Raw genomic sequence first — 19,650 nt, forward strand, 5'->3', positions numbered from 1 at the left:
GAGAAGTGTGGAGAAAGATATTCAAAATTCCTCTCTAACCAGCTACTTTTCCCAAGGATAACGTTTAAGAGAAAGAACAGTACAAATTCATGGGGGAAAGCAAATGTGAATGGTACAGAAATCAAACTGTTAAAATGGTATGGTAGACACACAGTGCGAAAAATAATAGATCTCTATGCTAGATATTATATATTGCTGGGTATCAGGTGCTTCTTACCTTTTATGTAAGATGACAGTGTTTACGACATCTTTCCGCCCATTGTGTATGGCTTCGTGAACAAAAGAAGCCTCGTTTTTGTTCAAGAGTACTTTGGCACTGTCATCAAGAAGCAGTCTAACGGCTTTGGCATGGCCTTCTCTGGCAGCAAGATGGAGGGCCGTGTTCTTTTCCACAAGGATAACATGTCAAATAGAATGTCATTAGAATATGAACTAACTGAAACAGTCACATATTTATTTCCCATTTACGATGCCCCCGTCCCACAGGGTGAGGGTTGCTTAACCTTTTCCCAACCCACCACATGTTTTGCCTAATTAGTAAATAATGTGCATATTGTGCAGGTTAGTCAGCCAAGATTTGGGGAACTGGAATATGGCTGCCCTTCTGCAGACTTATATGCCAAGTAGTACAATGGGGCTACTCCATAATACTTTTATTATATATTGCTAAAGATTGCGTAAGACTTACCCCTTCTTCATCCACTTTATCTGTGCACTTCACATTAGTATTCAAAATTATCTGCATTGTGCGAGTATACCCTCCAAATGCAGCATGGTGCAAAGCTGTCCAGCCTTTATAATCACTTTCGAAAAACAGATTGAAATAAAACAGAAAAAGGTATTGTCATATTATTACATACTGTGCTTTACTATAATTCCCTGACCACATTTTTATTTTTATTTTGGTCTATATTCAGGCTGTTACATGGATCTGGAAAAAGCAAAATCTTAACTACAGATATATAAGTGGTTTGTGTAAAAATACATGGCACTGTGATTTCCCACTGCAATATTAATATTTTGTATAGTGTATTTCACATTGAAGAATAACTGGTACATTAATAACATGAATACAGCCCTGATCAATCAAGGTGGCACTCTGACAGACCTGGCCATTTATGTGAGGACATAGGTGACAAATTCAGGTCACTCTATCACACCACCAAAAAGGTCACCAGAACAGACAACACCGGCTTTATGGACTGATGCCAAGTTAGATTTAACAGCTGCTGGAAATTTAAACTGAAATACTCTTTTGTCACTTGTACAACTTGTATACAGTGAGATTACACAAACAGCCCCCACTCAGCTCTCTTAGTCTTAATTCCCCTTGTTTACTGACACACACACACACCAAACCCATAAGTCAGTTGCCCTGTTGTTATCTTTTCATTCAGCAGCCTAACAGCCCACGGATAGAAGCTGTTCTTTACCCTGTTGGTTCGACTAATCATGAAATATGTGAAATTTCATCTCATCTCTGTTGCATGACCCCTGTCAAAATCCCTGGAGAGCCGCCGTGAATCAGTGTAAACAACACTGAGTTAAGTGAATCAACGGATTAGGGGAATCAATGGTATAGAGAACAGTTTCCTATATTCCTATGCATGCCTCCATTAGCTACCCAGAGACACTGCTCAGTTATTGGTCACACAATTATCTTTGCATCTTTGTCAATGAATTAAACACAAAATATGTCACTTTTCTTGAACAGGGTTCTTTTCTTGATAACTCAGATTATTCTAAGGCTATGCATATCTAATATATGCAAGTTGCTTTACATTTCTATTGTTAACTTGAAGGGAGGGGGGAGAGAAAACAAAAAACTTACCAGAGAAAGAGGGCACCTTTCTTCAAGAGAAACTGCACTACCTTCTCATGACCATTCTGAGCAGCCAAGTGCAGGGGAGTCATCCCTTTCTTATCTCCTTCGTTCAAGAGCCTGGTATCTACCATATCACGGAGGAGTCGTTGACAGGTGTTGATACGCCCATAGCTATAAAAAAACACCAATCCCCCCCCCAAAAAAATTTGTTGCATATACTCATGATGACATCAGAAATGTGAAACAGCCAATTAGGGAGGACATAGGCTTACCTAGCTGCAAAATGCAAAGGAGATTTCTTATCTCGGCTTTTAGAACAGATGGAAACGTTCAGTTCGAGGAGGCTGTTCACTGAAAGGGGAACCCCCTGCCTGCATGCATAATGTAGAGGAGTGCACCCTTCGTTATCTTCATCCATTATGAGATCTTTAATATGCTTCATCTGTTACATACAAAGAGTACAGCACATTAACAGCACCTTATGGAATCTGTCTTTTTGCAAAACCCATTTTGTATTTAAGTCCTTACTGAATTTTTGCTAAAGAAACATGATAAGACAAATCAGGCAACAGAATCAGAATTAAAAAAGAAATACTTGCTTCTCTCAAATTGCAATTATTATTATTTTAATGAGAGAATGTTATGCTTTGGGGTGATATCTGGGAACCTTTATTAAAGAAACAGCATGGCAGAAAATCTATGAGCCAAAAAAGTCTTTCTCAGTTGAAAGAGACTCAATCCAAGATTCTGTTCAGATAGTATATGGCTCCTCAAAGAATCAAGTGAATGGGATTAGATGCTGAGGTGGCTGGCCGGCTCCGCCTTCCTGCGTGCCAGGGACTGGGCAACCGGGGGGGGGCACCGGGCGGATCTTTGCACCCCGGCGCCGCATATGCTTAAGACAGCCCTGACAGTGTACATCTTAGAAGGCAATGAATTGGGTCAATAAGTAGTTAAGGCAGTTGATACTCCATAAACACAATAGCTTTCCATAAGGTATCCTTATATTCTTTGCTACTGTAGACAAGGGCTGCATTCACATGGAAGTTTATTCCATTTTCCAACATTAACTATTAATTTCCGCATTATATTTGAGCTTTTATAAAATGTAAAATCTTCTTCTGAAAATACAACAGAATACAGCACAAGTTTAGCACATATTTCTGTGTTCCAAAAAAAATCTCTTTGCAAATAAGATGAAAATGAGTGCTAAACTTGTGCTACATTCCACTATATTTCTGGAAGTGGCTTTTACATTTTATAAAAGCTCAGATAAAATGCAGAAATAACCATCAGGAAAATGGCATAAATTGCTGTGTGAATGTAGCCACAAAGTACACTTCCACTTTGAACTTAAATATGTTTCCTAGTATATGTATGCTGAATATTTTAATGCCCCAGCTGAGGTGTCGGTGAAAGGTATGCAATTATAAATGTGTCAATTAAAGAAAAAAGAAAAAGTTCTATTTTACTTCTAATCATCTGTATTTCTTTCTCTTTCTAAAATATGAATGCATTTGTACAATGTTTTGTGGCACCAGATGCATGCAATATTTCATAGAATGAAATATTTAAACAGCTATGTTGTATACTATGAGCAAAATGCAAATGTAAACAATTTTTATAAGCATATTCCGAAGAAAATGAGAATAATATTTCTCCAACACTATGAATTAGTGCATGAATCTAACATACATAAGCAGATGCTTCTTGTACCTTCAAAAACTGTTCATTCAGATGTTTTAATCCTCCAGGATGTAGTACTGTTAGATGCAAAAAATTACGACCAAGATGATCTTTTAATTCTACATTTGCTCCTAAATAAACATAAAGAAAATTAGCAGAGATTTCAAAGCTGATGACCTCTAATAGGCATGTTCTCATTTAATAACATTGTTCATAATGCATTTTTTTTCTTATCTTGTACCTTTTGATAGTAATAAATTCACAATTTTCCATGATGCACAATAAGTAGCAAGTAGCAGTGGAGTTCGGCCTTCAACGTCAACACTATCAATTTTTGCTCCCTGCAATTAAAATTCACTGTATGAATGGTTGTAGGTAATTAAATTGGAAGCCTACTATAGATGCGTTTTTGCTTTGAAAAGCTGTAGCCTATTTTCCTCTTAAATCAAGTGGGCTTCTAAAATGCATATTAAGCCAATACTTAACTAAAACAGCACAAAATAGCACACAAACATTCAGGTCTTCCAGAACTCTTATTCAAGCTAGATAGTAAACAAGTGAGGGAGGGGGGGAAATAAAAAACTTGGCTGGTTGTAACACCCTAAGTATGCATCTGATCAGAGCCTTCAGGCAGAATGTGGGTGGAGGTAGCAGACATTCAGATGAGAATTTTTTAGGTATATGCAGGTATCAGATTGCACAAAGGTCTGCTAGGAAAGAGAAACATAAGCAACAGCTGATTCTCCATCTCTGGATTTACAAAAAACAGCTGTTATTCAGGTCTGTCTCTATCTCATGACTGACAGCTGCAACTTCCAACCAAAGAAGGGATTTACTAGGGCTGTCCAATCAAAAATGCTTTGGGAATGGATATTCAAGTAAAATCAGAACTTGTTGTCCAATACTCTTTTGCAGATTGACTCTTCCAGGACCAGCAAAATTAACAGATCTGTGAACGTGGTTGTGTTTTGCTTATATGACCTTCTTATTCTAATCTGGACCAGCCTTTTCTAAAATCCCTTGGACCCCTTTCCTTTTTTATTCTTTTTGTTTGTGTCTGTATTTCATGATTAGCTCTTTCCTTTCATCCCATCACACCCTACCCCTAGTTACATTTGATTTAAGTTTGGTGTTAAATATTTGTAGGTCTGTATATCTCTGAGTAACAGTATAGTATCTGTTTGACTCTGTACTTTGTTTTGCATTATGCACAGAAATACACACAGCGCTACATCAGGATACACTTTCAAACTTCAGTAATATCATCCATTTTGACAAGGATGAAACAAAAACACGGCAAAGTTCATGTCGCCAAAGGCAGTTTTTGGAAGGAAAGGCAAAAGCAAAGGTGGTTTGAAACGGTGACTAGAAAACAGTGGTACCTTGGTTTTCAAACATAATCCATTCCGGAGGTCCGTTTGTAAACCAAAACAGGTTGTAACCCAAGGAGTGCTTTCGCCAATGGGGCCTCCAATTTATTTATTTTTAATAATCCCCCCCCCCGCAAATGGGTTGTAATCCAAAAAATAGGTTGCAAATTGGGACACTCACTTCCAGGTTTGTCTTGTTTGTAATTCAAAACGCATACAATACCACTGTATTGATGGTGATGATGACGATGATAGCAACAACAATTTATAGGCAGTTGCTTTCACTGGATCCCACCGATTCTGACACTGTAATTTCCAATCATGTATTATATAGTATCGAAGTTACTGCTACACATATAGCTGCCCCACCCTCCGTATCCATTTGTACTTGCTAAACAGGAAATTAATTTTTTTAAGTATGTATTTCATGCATGTTACTATGCAACCTGATAGTAAAGTTAGCACAGACCTTTATTACCATTATAAACTCAATTAAAATTAAATATTTACCATTGATATCAGATATTCTGCCAAGTCATAGTGATCAAACAATGCAGCCCTATAGGAATAATGAAAAGCAAACCAAGTTGTTAAAATAAAAACACAATGGTATTAAGTATAAAGCATTATGATTTTCTTTGACAGTCTGAAATAGCTGTCTGTTGCGGACTTGGCCATTATTAGAGGTTTCCCATGTGCACCTGTTGTGGTATTTCCCTGTTCTTGTTCATGGCGGCAACAAGGAAATCCCCTTATTGGAGATCTCCCTTCAAAAACTGAAAACATCCTGCATACAAAATGCTTTGGATCATGCTCATTGATTGAAATGCATAAGTTGTTTATTGCTGTAAGCTACACAACTCTCAGTAATAGTACAGAATCTTAAATATGCCCACTGGACAAATCAGTAGAGATGATAGATGAGGGAGCACATTCCAACCTGTTCCCCCCACTTTAAATATGACCTCTTCAAATATACTCGGAAATAAAGTAGAATTAGGCAAAGGCCTCACCTGTGAAGCAATGTTTCCTTATTTCCATCTAATGCATCAACAATAGGTTCATCGCCTGCATAAGATGACATCATAAGTTTAAGAATTTCAGTAGCTCCTTGGGTGGCAGCAAAATGAAGAGCTGTGCATTTGTCACTCTAAAAGTGGGAACACAAAGCACAAGAAAGCCTTACAGTTATTCCCATTCCTATGCAAATGTTTAAAGGTTTTCCATAATAGTCCAAAAGTCCCCAGTGAAATTTAGAACAAGGGTCTTGGTCAAATTCCAACTATCATTTTGCACATTGGTCTTCCAAAGGCCAATATATAGCACAAGCACTTCCTATTACAGCCATACAGGTAAAGGTAAAGGGACTTGAAATTTAGAACAAGGGTCTTGGTCAAATTCCAACTATCATTTTGGACATTGGTCTTCCAAAGGCCAATATATAGCACAAGCACTTCCTATTACAGCCATACAGGTAAAGGTAAAGGTACCCCTGACCATTAGGTCCAGTCGTGGCCAACTCTGGGGTTGCTTTACTAGCCGAGGGAGCTGGCGTACAGCTTCCGGGTCATGTGGCCAGCATGACTAAGCCGCTTCTGGCAAACCAGAGCAGTGCACGGAAACACCGTTTACCTTCCTGTTGGAGCGGTACCTATTTATCTACTTGCACTTTGAGGTGCTTTTCAAACTACTAGGTTGGCAGGAGCAGGGACCAAGCAACGGGAGCTCACCCAGTCGCGGGGATTCGAACCACTGACCTTCTGATCGGCAAGCCCTAGGCTCTGTGGTTTAACCCACAGTGCCACCCGCGTCCCTACAGCCATATATACATACATACAAATGATCAGGGCTGGACCATCCTTGATGTGGGGTGGGCTGCTGCCTCGGACGACAGAGGACCAAGAGGCTGTGCCCTTGTGAGCATGCCCACAGTGGCATGGCAAACACGCTCCCATTTCTCCTCAGGCAGCAAAAAGAGATGCAATGCCCCTGCAGGTTATTATTTTGAAGTATGGAAACAAAAACTAGCCTCATACCACATAATGAGCTAATGTAATGAGTTTGCTGTGTGCACTATGTTGTCTACATCTTCAGTCAGAAATCTGGGTGGAACTAGACTGTGCTCCTACTGGGGAAAAGCACTCCCAGAACACAGTTCCTCTCAGGGGATGTTCCTGCACATAGCAGGGGCGATTTTTGCCAATTCTCTTCTCCCACTGGAATCCCAATCCCACCTTCCATACTGTTCCAGAGGGCTGGAGTGCCACAATAGTGTGCGGTATGGCACTGGCTACTGCAGGGAGAGCAAGGAATTTGCAGAAAACACCCCCTCTCTGCACTGGCAGGATTCCTTCCATCATACTCAAAGTACTTGGTGAACAGAGGGAGCCTTTCCATTCTTTAACTTTCTTGCACAGTATATTTAAATAAACATGTGTTTTGTTAGCTCTTACCTGCTTCAAATCAATTTGGGCTCCATATTCAATGCACATTTTAATCATTTCCAAGTCTCCACTTTGAACCGCCAGATGAAGAGGACTACACTTTCCATTATTAGTAAAATTGATGTGATTTTTAGGGGAATAGCCTAATTCTTCACCTTAATGATTAAAAAATAGATGGTTACAAATAACAGGATATCATCTATGACAAGAGGTAGAAACAAAAACTTCCTCCCCATTTTGCAGCATATTCATTTTGCCAAAGCATCTTCTGATGTTGCGACAGATTTATGCAACTGTATTTAGTTAAGACTATAAAGTAATAAGTATAATCAATTAAATAGCAACCTAATTCATGCACCTGATTAGATTTTGTTAAGCTTACAAGGAGAAAAACAGATGCATAAGTTTTTGTGAGGCTATGGGCCAAAGAGAGATTTAGATCAGAGTTTAATCCCCAAAATATTACCTCAATATATTGAATATACATTTAAATAATCAGTTCAAATAATATTTAATAAAATACTATCTTATCAAATCCTTGCTTGATTTGCCTTACAAAGGAATATTACAAGGATATCTTCATATAACTGATAATTGCAACGATGACGTAAGAAATGTGTGATCTGAATTCAGGCTATAGTTTTAAGAAACAGGGCTTGGTGAGTTATGCTTTGAATGAAATAAATATTGATGGAATATTGTAAAATGTATTTACCCTTCTTTATGATAATCTCCATGCATGTTTTTGCACCAGAAAATGCAGCAGCATGGACTGGCATACATCCTAAACTGTTTGCTTTACATATTTTAGCACCATTTTTTATCTGCAAGAGAATTATCCGATATTAAGATGACAATTTCTTAAACAGTTCACAGATTGAAAACTTATAACATATTAAGCACTTACTTATTGACTTCAAAAGGATGATAGACACATGTAACTATATTTGGATCAGAACTGGCACCTGTGAAAGGCTAAGGCCAATGGGTCAGTAGCTGGGACACTAGCAATGACTGGAGATGCTGACACGTGGGGCCTATCAGTGCCTCTCTCATTAAGAGATGGAAGATTACCCCAAAGGCCTCTTCAATGATAAAGGGGCAGGGAGAGTCAGAGTCCATAGGCTGATGGCCATGGCAGCAGATTCTAGAAGAGTGTGACTCTCACTTTTTTTGCCCTTCTAGGTCTTTACTTTTGGGAATAAGAAAGTCTGGTGGACTTCAAGTTAATAAAACCTCAGAATTCATATGAAAATTGCAGGTGAAAGCTTGCTGACAACAAGCAGAGATTAGCAAGGAAGTAAAAGTCCACCTGCTGTTCCCTTCACCTAATGTTTTATCACACAAATTTGTTAGGGTAAACTTTTGATCCTTCTTTTCAAAAAACAAGAGCTTCTAATTTTCTGATAGGTTCCACAGTAGATGCCTGTGACCAGCTCCTTGATGCCACATCTAATGATTACATGTGCAATGCTTATACACATAACTTGCTACAGTATATAGAAATATGAAAAGGCAAGAGAACCACACTGATTCACAGAGAAAGGCAAACAAAAAATTAAATAATTTTCTGTACATACCAGAAGTTTCAGTGCTTCAGTATTATCTTTATAACATGCAAGTAAGATGGGTGTGTTCCCACTCTCTCCTTCCAGGTTCACATCTGTAGCACTGTGTTCGACGAAAATCTAAACATTAAAATTAAATTTAAAAGTCTGGCTCTTCTGTCACATCATTGCTGTGCTTATCTCAGGAGTAATAAATAGAACACACCTCTGTCAGAACATCCATGTAATTATTGGCAGACCCACTCTCTTTCCCCATAGGTAACTCCAGAGCAACTGTCTCAGGCACAGGCCATCTGACATGTGTTCTAGTGACGGGCCTGGACCTTTAATTCTGTGTGCAGCTAACGTACAGCTAATGGAAACTTGCCTAGATATGTTTTCTCCATGCCATTCACAAGACTTCCCACTGCATTCTAAAGCCACCTGGAGCCTCACATGTATCATTTGATCCTAGAGGTTACAAATAACTGCATGAATGATGGTTGTGAAGTGTTGAAAAGAATCAGCCTTTTGACTCCTGCCTACCCAACACAGAGGGACGCGGGTGGCGCTGTGGGTTAAACCACAGAGCCTAGGACTTGCCAATCAGAAGGTCGGCGGTTCAAATCCCCGCGACAGGGTGAGTTCCCATTGCTCGGTCCCAGCTCCTGCCCACCTAGCAGTTCAAAAGCACGTCAAAGTGCAAGTAGATAAATAGGTACCACTCCGGTGGGAAGGTAAACGGCGTTTCCGTGCGTTGCTCTGGTTCGCCAGAAGTGGCTTAGTCATGCTGGCCACATGACCCGGAAGCTGTGCACCGGCCTCCTTGGCCAATAAAGCGAGATGAGTGCCGCAACCCCAGAGTCGGTCACGACTGGACCTAATGGTCAGGGGTCCCTTTACCTTTACCTTTTTACCCAACACAGGTTTCGTTTCCATGCATGTGGCCCTTGACAGGATTGTAGCCTTTGACAAAAAAAAAAGTTTTCCCCACTCTGGCTCTGTGGTGTGCTTTCAACAGTTTATCTCCATATTTCAAAAAACTTCAGTACCACAGGTGGATTTAGGGTTTTGCCGCATTGGGCGCCAAGCCTAGGGGACGCCACAGGGCACCACAACTGTGACGTAGTGAATTGAGCAGAACAGAACGCAAGAGGTGTGTGTGTGTGTGTGTGTGTGTGTGTGTGTGTGCTGAATTTTGGTCTTGCACACGGCACCACCGAAATTTGAAAGACCAAAGTCTGCTTCTGCCTGCAGATCAAGCTGCTCTTAAAATATGAAGAATAAGTCCGTAAATCTACTGAGCTACTGATTCTCTGCTTCATCTTGCAGCCAGTGAGATGAGGCATTTATCTTCCATGAGATAGTACAGCATGCTGTAAAATCCAGATTTTAAATCACTAATATGTCAGCACAAAATTTTCATAAATGTTAATTTACAGTTCAGATCATAAGACTACCTTATTATTTGGGTGTGGGGCTCTTAAGAGTCTTAAGAGTTTATTGAGACTTTCACAACAAAGAAAAACAAGCAGAGAAGCAATAAAAGCCTGGAGCATATTTACCTACATTTGATTACATAAAAGCTAAACAAGTAGACAACAGAAAATCTTCCACAAATGTACAATCCATAACAACAAACAAATAAACACTAAGTGAAGCAATCCGGCAACCATCACAGAAGTAATCAACCAGCCAAGCATAAAGGGAAGGGTGTGTGTGAATTAACTCAGGACTCAGTTACACAGCTGCAAATAAAATGTTTTAAATGTGCTGTAAAGCGCAAAATACAAATGTGACACTAGATGGCAGCAGTAAGCTATGCCAAATTCAAAACTTTTTTTAATAAAAGCATTTTCACAACATTTTTTATATGTGTGAGGATTCCACCTCACTCAGCCCATAATATTAATTACTCCACCCCCACTTTTACTGTGGGGCATGACTGTGTATATGTGCGGCACAAAGAAATAAATAGATTCGAACCCGGAAATGGAGGGAGAGAGCTGGAAAGTCCTCATGGCTCACGAGGAGACCCTCTCTGGAGCCTGAAGAGGATGTCAATAAGGGTGCAGGAAGCCCTGAAGAGACCAGAGGCACAGCAGGGATTTGTTGAGGCTGCTCAGCTTCCCAATCTAAAAGCTGTTGTATGGAGTACCAGAGCTGCATTAGCCTCTTTCCTGCATGCCCTCCAGTGACTTGCCAGCCAAAGATCTTCCATTCTGAATGTGGAGATTTTTGGATACAGTATTTTTGTATGGATTGAAGAGAGAGTGGCAGAGAAGGCATTTAAAGGGCATTTAGAGGGTGTTGCCCACTTTACACAATTTCACTTATGTGTGCACGGGCCCAAAACTTAACGACTGCATAAGTGGGAGGGATGGGGAATGGCTGTATATATTTTGGAAAGCGGTTTGTCCATCTGCCCTCCATAGGTTGACCCACCTCTCAAGACATCATCACTGTACTCAGCATGATGGTTCCTGAGGTGGTGGAAAAGGGGTTTGTCACCATTTGGATGCTGGGAGCCATTTCTAGAGCCATTTTGAATCAAGATGGCGGACCCAAACACAACTTTGGTATGGCTTTGTTGGCATAGGCTTGGCTGCCTCTTGAGATATCATAGCCAAACTCAGCATGAGGGTTCCTGCAGCAGGTGTGGTGGTCTTCATTGATGCTCGGATGACATGTGCCGTTTTGAATCAAGATGGTGGACCAAAACATGACTTTGCCCAATTTTTAGTGTGATGGGCTCAAACTCACAAACTGCACTATCCATTTTAATATCAAAATATTTTCAGAGCCGGGCAGTCTCCCCTAGCCACTCTATAAAACTGCATGAGCTGACGGAGGAAGCCATTCATACATATTTAATAAAACAAAACCATTTCACATAGAGACCGCTTTAGTATTCACTTTTCATTGGCAGGCGTATGAACTTGGAATTAAACTTTACCTTAACTAATTCATTGTGAAGGCACTGCACAGCCAAGTGAAGTGGAGCCATCATACTGGAATTAAGAATGTTTGGGTTAGCTCCTTTGCTGAGAAGTAATTTAACACTTCCAATCTGGGATTTTTTCGTGGCCCAATGCAGTGGTGTGTTTCCAGAGCAGTCAGTCACATTTAACACTAGGCCAAAGGGAAAGAAAACAGAGCGGATGTTATATCACACTTGTATGATGCACACAATGACTGATATTAATAATCATAATGTTTTAACAAAAATAGTAACTGTAGGTGCAGACGTTAGATTAATTAGCAAGTGCCAAACTTTATTCAGCAGATTTTGTCCCGTATCATTTGCATACTGTAAATTTAAATCATAAAATCTAAATGAAACTGTGTGATACACTCTTAAAAGAGCAGTTAATGCCTTTTCTACTTATCTGTACTTGTAAATGCATTCTAATTGTCTGCTTTTTTGAGGCCAGCCTGTTATTGCTTCCAGGGTATGACACAAAGATGTGCTTTCTACAATAGGATATAGCCATCTGAAAATAAATCCAGTAAGTAGAAGAGTATAATTCCAAATGCAAAATTGACACACAGGTGCTTTTACATGGGCTATGTTCCTGTCAAAGTCATTTCCTAAATGTTTTTCCTCTCAAAACAGACACAGTACCTAAAAGCCTAGACGCCTAAGAGTTATGGTGGTACAAGCTGTACTATGTCACCAGAGAAGGGGAGAAAACAGGAGGAAGGAGAATTGGGAGGATGGTGCTGGTGCAATTACCAAATCACATGACACTGAAATGTGCTGAATGGTTGCGGTCATGTAGGCTGTGTTCGACTGCATGGTAAAGTGCTCATGCATCACAGACCCAGTTTTTCAATGGGCACGGGTATTTTACAGAACTACCAGAACGTTTTTAGGTGTAGAGTGGTAATAGCAATATAATATTCCTGCAGACTCTTAAATTAAAAAATCACTAAGATTACCTGGTTGATCAGAAAGTAAGAAAAGTCTTGCTGGATCAGACCAAAGGTCACTGTAGTCCAGCATCCTGTTTTCACAGTGGTCAAACACTGTGGGAAGTTCACAAATGGGACACTCACCTGTTTGTGGTCCCCATCAACAGGTATTTGGAGGCATACTGTCTTTGGAGGCAGAACAGCTGGTAGACAATGACAGGTTTACCCAACATGAATTTATATAAACTCCTTTTAAAGCTGTCCCAATTTGGTGGCCATCACTATCTTGTGGTGGTGAAATTCATAGTTTAACTATGTGAAGACACACTTCCTTTTACCTGTCCTGAGTCTTCCAACATTCAACTTCATTGGATTCTCCTGCATTCTGGTACAGTGAGAGAGGAAGAAAATTTTCTCTCTACCCACTTTATCTACACCATACATATCCACAGTTAAGTCACACTCAAGAGTAGACCTACAGAAACAAATGAACAAGTAAATGAAGCCCACTGATTTCAGTGGGTCTGCTCTGAGTATGGCTAGCTGGATGCCAGTCTCTGTTTGCTATTTGATGGCCAGAAAATTACTAGGCACTTTCAACTTCCCCAGAGAAGTTCCAGAGGTGGCACAAACGAAATTTAGTATTATATGGAGGACTGGATACATATGTCATTTTTGTTACCACTATTTACAGTATAAAAGTATCTCAATAGAAGTGAAACAGAATGGTCTGGGGATCTAAAGAGCTACTTTAGATATGGCCAAGAACTTGAGCATGTCCATCTCTACTTTTCAGTTTTTTTCTCTGAACTGCAGAAAACATTTAACTGCTTTTTAAAAGCCCCTCAGTTTTAAAAGCGGTTAATCATGTGCCATAGGGAGCTGCTCCTCAAGAAACACATAAGTTTGGACATGCAGATCTAGGGCAGTATCCAATTAAATAGTTATACTAGTGCAACAACCTTTAGCTGTGCAATTTAACTTTTCTGCCTCTCCTCTCTGGTGTAAACCACAGTGCCTCCTAAATCTGTTCTGGTGCTTCCCTCAACCCTCCAGAACAGATTTAGGGGGCACAAGGCATGCATGTTGTTCTTTGAGCGCGCGCGCGCGCACACACACACACACACACAAAGAGCAACCTGAAACTACAGACCATGGAGGTGCACATTCAAAATTCTATGTGAGCCCTTGTGATGTCACTGTAAATGAGGAGCTTGATCTGCTAGCAAAGTGGTAAAGTAATGAGTTCTCAGCCTATGCAAACAGACTCAGATCTGCATGTGCAAGCATTGTGGCAGCTGCCCTGAAGGTAGAATGGGAAAACCTGGAAGACTGTTACGGCAGCTTTGGATGAGGACTATTGTTCCACAGTGGAAGAAGGCTGCTTTGCACTCATGAACCCAGACAAAGACACAGAAATTTGTCCACAGATGACTAACCCTGAGAATGGAATTGCACACAAATATTACTTAGGTGCTCACCACTACAACTGCTTTTTGAAGTGGGCAACATTCCAATAAGCTATAAGCGCATCTCCTTTGCATCACATGCTCCTTTCACCAGTCACCAGAAGACCTACCATTGCCACCTGAGTGGCACATGGGTACATAAGCAGAGAGAAATGTCCTCTGCAAGGCTGATGCCTCAAGGCAACGCAGCAAGAGACAGTGAAAACATTTAGTAGACCTACATATGGTAGTGTGGGGATTTGTTGTGAAGAGGCACACACAAAGGTAATGTGGTCTCATTAGTTAATGAAGTAGCTGCTATACTGTGTGGTTATCAAGTTATGTGGATTGTGGAACCTACAAATTTCAGGCTGCGGGTGTTCTGCTCTGATATGTTGCCCCCTAGTCTCTGCATTCAGAACTGTTTCAACTTTCCCTATTGTTGATCTGTTAGCAAGGGATCTAGCCTTTTCTCATCATCTATATAATTTATTTTGCATCAATCAGATTCCATTATGCATTAATCCTTCTACAGCTTCTGCACTTGTGCTCAAGCTATTAATAAAGTCAAAACATGATACTATGGAATGAATATGAGTTTAGTTGACTGACTAGATACACATCCCAACACGCTGAGACTAGAACACAAGACTTCTCCCATGAAATTTTGTATGTGCTGATCAATAGATACATGCTTAAAAGTAATAATAATGATTTTTGTCACCTTCAGTTGAAGAACCATCTATAATCATTTGCATTAGCTCAAGTTGACCTCCTGCTGCAGCATGATGCAATGGAGTGGCATTTAGCTCATCCAGTTTCTTAAGACCATCCCGATTCTTCTTAATGAAACTTCGTAGTCTGCAGGTACTTCCATCTGAGATCACCTAATTTTGGATATTATTTTTTTTAATGCAATAATATTTATTTTCAAAGAGAATATAGTGCTGAAATGCCACATTCTATAGACATACTGGCTTAGCATACTGGTTGGCTGTTTGTTTTCGGGATACCTTGGCACCTGCATGCTAATTGCTTTTAATTAGTAGAGCCAGAAGCTAAAAGTTAACAAAATTGGATTACATTTGTATGAATCATCTTCTAATCTAATAAAGGAGAGTGCAGAAGAGGGTGGCCAAGATGATAAAAGGTGTGGAAACCAAGACTTATGAGGAACGGTTGAAGGAGTTGGATATGTTTTGCCTAATATATCTAAAGGGCTGTCACATGGAAGATGCAGAAAGCTTGTTTTCTGCTGCTCCAGAAGGGAAGACCCAAAGCAATGAATTCAAATGACAAGAAAGGAGATTCTGACTAAACATTAGGAAGAACTTTCTGACAGCAAGAACTGTTGAACAGTAGAACCGACTACCTTGGAGGATGTTGGGCTCTTCTTCACTGGAGGTTTTTAAAGAGGTTGGATGGTCATCTGTCAGGGATTTTTTAGCTGTGATTCCTTCATTGCAGGGGGTGGACTAGATGACCCCTTCCAACTCTACAAGTCTATGCTTCTATCCCACTTACCTTTGTTCAGGAGACAACTTTTCCTCCAGGCTCACATGACAGCAAATGCAGGGTTCTAGTTTTGGCTCAATTGATTGAGCTGTATTAGCTCTGAAAATATCATAGTTTGGTGCTTACCCACTCTACAACATAATTTTTAAAACAAGAGATAGCATCAAAGAATATGGCTATTTTCTCTCCAGCAATGCTACTTGCATTCATTACATGGGAATAGTACATTATGGCATATGAACCAGAGTGTGGATATGATAAATATATTGGGGGGGGGGGGATTTGTTGCATGCTTTTTTGTTTTTTTCCACATGCAGAGAGGTCCTAAGACCTATATTAACCTTTGGATCAAGGCCAACGAAAAGATTAAAACTTTTTACAATATCAGCATATCTGATGCTTGTGAGTCATAGGAAATTACCAGATTAATCTGAGCTGGTTGTGATATTGCTGTTAAAGGCAACACAAAACAGAGTAGCAACAAGTAACCCTTAAAACGTGTGCTTTTTAAACTACATAAACTGAACTCAAAACATCCTACAAATCCATTCCATTCTCATCCATTCTTCTGCATTCTACATAAACAGGGTTGTTTTTTTAGAAGAACCATAGAATTGTAAAAGGTAACCTGGTCCAACATTCTGTCCCAAAGGAGGTTTTAGAGAAGTTTTAGATCCCAGAAACAAGTACATTCCCAGTACACAGTGGCGTAGCGTGGGGGGTGCAGGGGGGGCCGGCCGCACCGGGCGCAACATCTGGGGGTTAGGGCAAATCCACGGGTTAGGGGGCGCAAATCCACGGGTTAGGGGGCACAAATCCATGGGTTAGGGGGCGCAAATTACTTGACTTGCCCCGGGGTGCTGACAACCCACGCTACGCCACTGCCAGTACATGCATCGTTTTTAAGAGCTGAGTTTTCAGCATCCTGGACTTCTTGGCCAGGGTATTGAAACTGCCTTTGGACCATCACTTTGTGCACTTAACATGTTCACCAGGAAGAGATTCAACAGGTACAGAGTCTGCCAGTATGGAGGTGCACCAAAAGGAAAACTTTGGCCTGTTGAATTTTCGACGGATCTTCCTCCATGGTTAATCTTGGCAGGAATAGAGGCTCACAAACCAAGGACCCAGACACTCCAGAACAGGATTTCCCCAGAAGCACAGATCTGAAGACACTCCATACCTGCTCCCGGTAGCCCCGCGATGCGCGGCTGCTTCAGGCTGCAATCTTATACCCCCTTTAACCTGGACTTTAAGTCCCGCCGAACTCGCGCGGCGCCAGCCGCTTTACCTTAAACACATCCTGCGAGGCGACCGAGGCGGCGTCGGCTTCGCACACGACTCCTTCGTAGCAGGCGTCCTGCTTGCTCTGCCCGGACTGGAACAGCTTCAGGAAGGCGCGCCTCATGGTCTCGCTGCCAGTCCGTCTCCCGCGGCGACCTGTGGGAGACACCAGAAGGAGCCATGTGTGCAGGGGAAAGCCCAGCCCGAGAGAGCAGGAGCAGGAGGAGGAGGAACGGGCGAGGTGCGCCCACCCACAAAAGAGGAGGCGCGAATGGGGCGTCGTCAGGCGGAGCCGGCTGCACGAGGAAGAGGCGTGAGGAAAGGCCGAGAGCGAGCGGCGGGCTCGTGGAAGAGATTCCCGCCTCCGGAGTTGAGGGAAAGCGGCCAGAACAGGGGCGGCGGCGGCCTGAGGGGTCTCGCCGGTGCGCTCGCCTCGCGAGGCTGAAGCGGCCTCCGCTAGAACAAGGCTCGACCGCCGAGGGAGGAAGTTGGTGCCTCAGCCGAGGATTGGGGCCCCTCTCGGCTGTCCGCCGTGGGGTCGATGTGGCGACGTCCCCACTCAGACAGACGCTTTTGTGCTGCTGCTGCTTCCCCTCAGGAACGAGCAAGACCATTTAGGCCGCTACCCAGAAATTTGCGGGTTGGACTCCCTAAGGGCACGCTCGCAAGGCCAAAAGAACCTAAACACCGGCAGCCTAGTATGTTTCCCATTTATTATATAAAGCACTGAATAGCTATTAACAACCTATTTACTTTTTAAGTGCCAATTTTATATGCCCTGAAGAAGATACAGCCTAAGGCTGAGCGGTTAACAAACCCCTCACGGGGACCAAAACAACCCAGAATGTAAACTGTAAAAGCCACATAATTATAAATAACGCAAGCAGCTATTTAAAAAGTAAACTTTTTAATTTTAAAAAAATAAAACTAGCAAGAGAAGTATTTGGTACGGCACTCTAGAAACACCAGAAGAATATTATCATTGTAATTAAGCAACAAAAAGTATAATGTTAATCTACAGCTTTAGTAAAAAGAAATTTTAAAAAAAGAAAAACTGCCTAATGCCTGCCCATTTTATAAGGGAAGGTTGAAGGAAATAACAGGGTATGGTTTTCCTAGCAAAGAGAAGACTTGAGGGCAATGGGATAGTGAATGAGCTGGGTTGCAATAGCTACAACTAAGTGAAGAACCTTTTATTGAGGGTGAAAGAGGAGAGCGCAAAGTATGGTCTGAAGCTCAACATCAAAAAAACGAAGATCATGGCCACTGGTCCCATCACCTCCTGGCAAATAGAAGGGGAAGAAATGGAGGCAGTGAGAGATTTTACTTTCTTGGGCTCCATGATCACTGCAGATGGTGACAGCAGCCACGAAATTAAGAGACTCCTGCTCCTTGGGAGGAAAGCAATGACCAACCAAGACAGCATCTTAAAAAGTAGAGACATCACCTTGCCAACAAAGGTCCGTATAGTAAAAGCTATGGTTTTCCCAGTGTGACAGAAAACTGTGTGTATAGAAGTGAGAGCTGGACCATAAAGAAGGCTGATCGCCGAAGAATTGATGCTTTTGAATTATGGTGCTGGAGGAGACTCTTGAGAGTCCCATGGACTGCAAGAAGATCAAACCTCTCCATTCTGAAGGAAATCAGCCCTGAGTGCTCACTGGAAGGACAGATCGTGAAGCTGAGGCTCCAATACATTGGCCACCTCATGAGAAGAGAAGACTCCCTGGAAAAGACCCTGATGTTGGGAAAGATGGAGGGCACAAGGAGAAGGGGACGACAGAGGACGAGATGGTTGGATAGTGTCTTCGAAGCTACAAACATGAGTCTGACCAAACTGCGGGAGGCAGTGGAAGACAGGAGTGCCTGGCGTGCTCTGGTCCATGGGGTCACGAAGAGTCGGACACGACTAAACGACTAAACAACAACAAGTGATAGGGCTCGACGTGAAGTGGGGTAGGTCTTTTCCCCACCCACCCCCTGCCCTGGCTGGATGCCGCGTGATCCTAGGTAGAAGAGCAGCAGTGAGAAAGTTGGGTGAGAGATGCTGGAGTCAAGAGGGAGAGAAAAGTCTGCTCAGTTCTGTGCTTTGGGGCTTCCCTGGAAACATAACATAAGCAATATATATATATATATATTACACTGATTGATTTTTTAAAATAAACCCTCAAAGATCTTGCTAATGCTCTCAGCTCCTCAATCCTACACTCAGCTTCTGTATATGTGTAAATGAAACCTCACATCCTAAAGGCACAAAAGTCTGTACTGTGTTGACCATCATTCCAAGGAAGTCAAACTCTGGAAAATGCTTGGAAACCCTGGAGTCTCTTCCCACTCAAAGATTGGGCTGGCACATAACATTATGTAGAATTTATTATTGAAGCTGGGAAAACAGATTTCTTCTGTCCAGCAGCAGCAGACATTGTAAATACGCATTGTAAATACACAGAACTATGGTTCCTTCAGAATTCTGCCCTCTATGACTTTATTATGTCCAGGGCTTTTTTTTCAGCTGGAACTGTGTTCCAGCAGCTCTCAGGTGGGTGCCATTGCCATTATAAGAGAACAAGGGAGGTGTTTGTGGTGAGTTCCAGCACCTTTTTTTTCTAGAAAAAT

General features: G+C 41.6%; 2 protein-coding genes across 2 annotated transcripts in view; one reads left to right on the forward strand and one right to left on the reverse strand.

The window, feature by feature from the left end:
* TRPA1 (transient receptor potential cation channel subfamily A member 1) overlaps positions 1–17,284 on the reverse strand; it is a 32,861-nt gene extending 15,577 nt beyond the window's left edge. The window contains exons 1-14 of the mRNA XM_083623238.1: positions 17,042–17,284; positions 14,960–15,122; positions 11,829–12,004; positions 8,906–9,013; positions 8,041–8,149; positions 7,335–7,480; positions 5,895–6,031; positions 5,392–5,440; positions 3,753–3,852; positions 3,542–3,642; positions 2,098–2,267; positions 1,832–1,996; positions 689–803; positions 218–384 (exon numbers count right to left, since the gene is read on the reverse strand). Coding sequence (XP_083479364.1) covers positions 218–384; positions 689–803; positions 1,832–1,996; positions 2,098–2,267; positions 3,542–3,642; positions 3,753–3,852; positions 5,392–5,440; positions 5,895–6,031; positions 7,335–7,480; positions 8,041–8,149; positions 8,906–9,013; positions 11,829–12,004; positions 14,960–15,122; positions 17,042–17,158 — 1,823 coding nt within the window. The 5' untranslated portion in view covers positions 17,159–17,284. The remainder of the gene's footprint in view (positions 1–217; positions 385–688; positions 804–1,831; positions 1,997–2,097; positions 2,268–3,541; positions 3,643–3,752; positions 3,853–5,391; positions 5,441–5,894; positions 6,032–7,334; positions 7,481–8,040; positions 8,150–8,905; positions 9,014–11,828; positions 12,005–14,959; positions 15,123–17,041) is intronic.
* Positions 17,285–17,292: 8 nt separating this feature from the next.
* KCNB2 (potassium voltage-gated channel subfamily B member 2) overlaps positions 17,293–19,650 on the forward strand; it is a 224,321-nt gene continuing 221,963 nt past the window's right edge. The window contains exon 1 of the mRNA XM_083623249.1: positions 17,293–17,732. The gene's annotated coding sequence lies outside the window, so the exon portion shown is untranslated. The remainder of the gene's footprint in view (positions 17,733–19,650) is intronic.

This window comes from Podarcis filfolensis, assembly GCF_964270895.1.
Source record: "Podarcis filfolensis genome assembly, chromosome: 7".
Taxonomy (NCBI): domain Eukaryota; kingdom Metazoa; phylum Chordata; class Lepidosauria; order Squamata; family Lacertidae; genus Podarcis; species Podarcis filfolensis.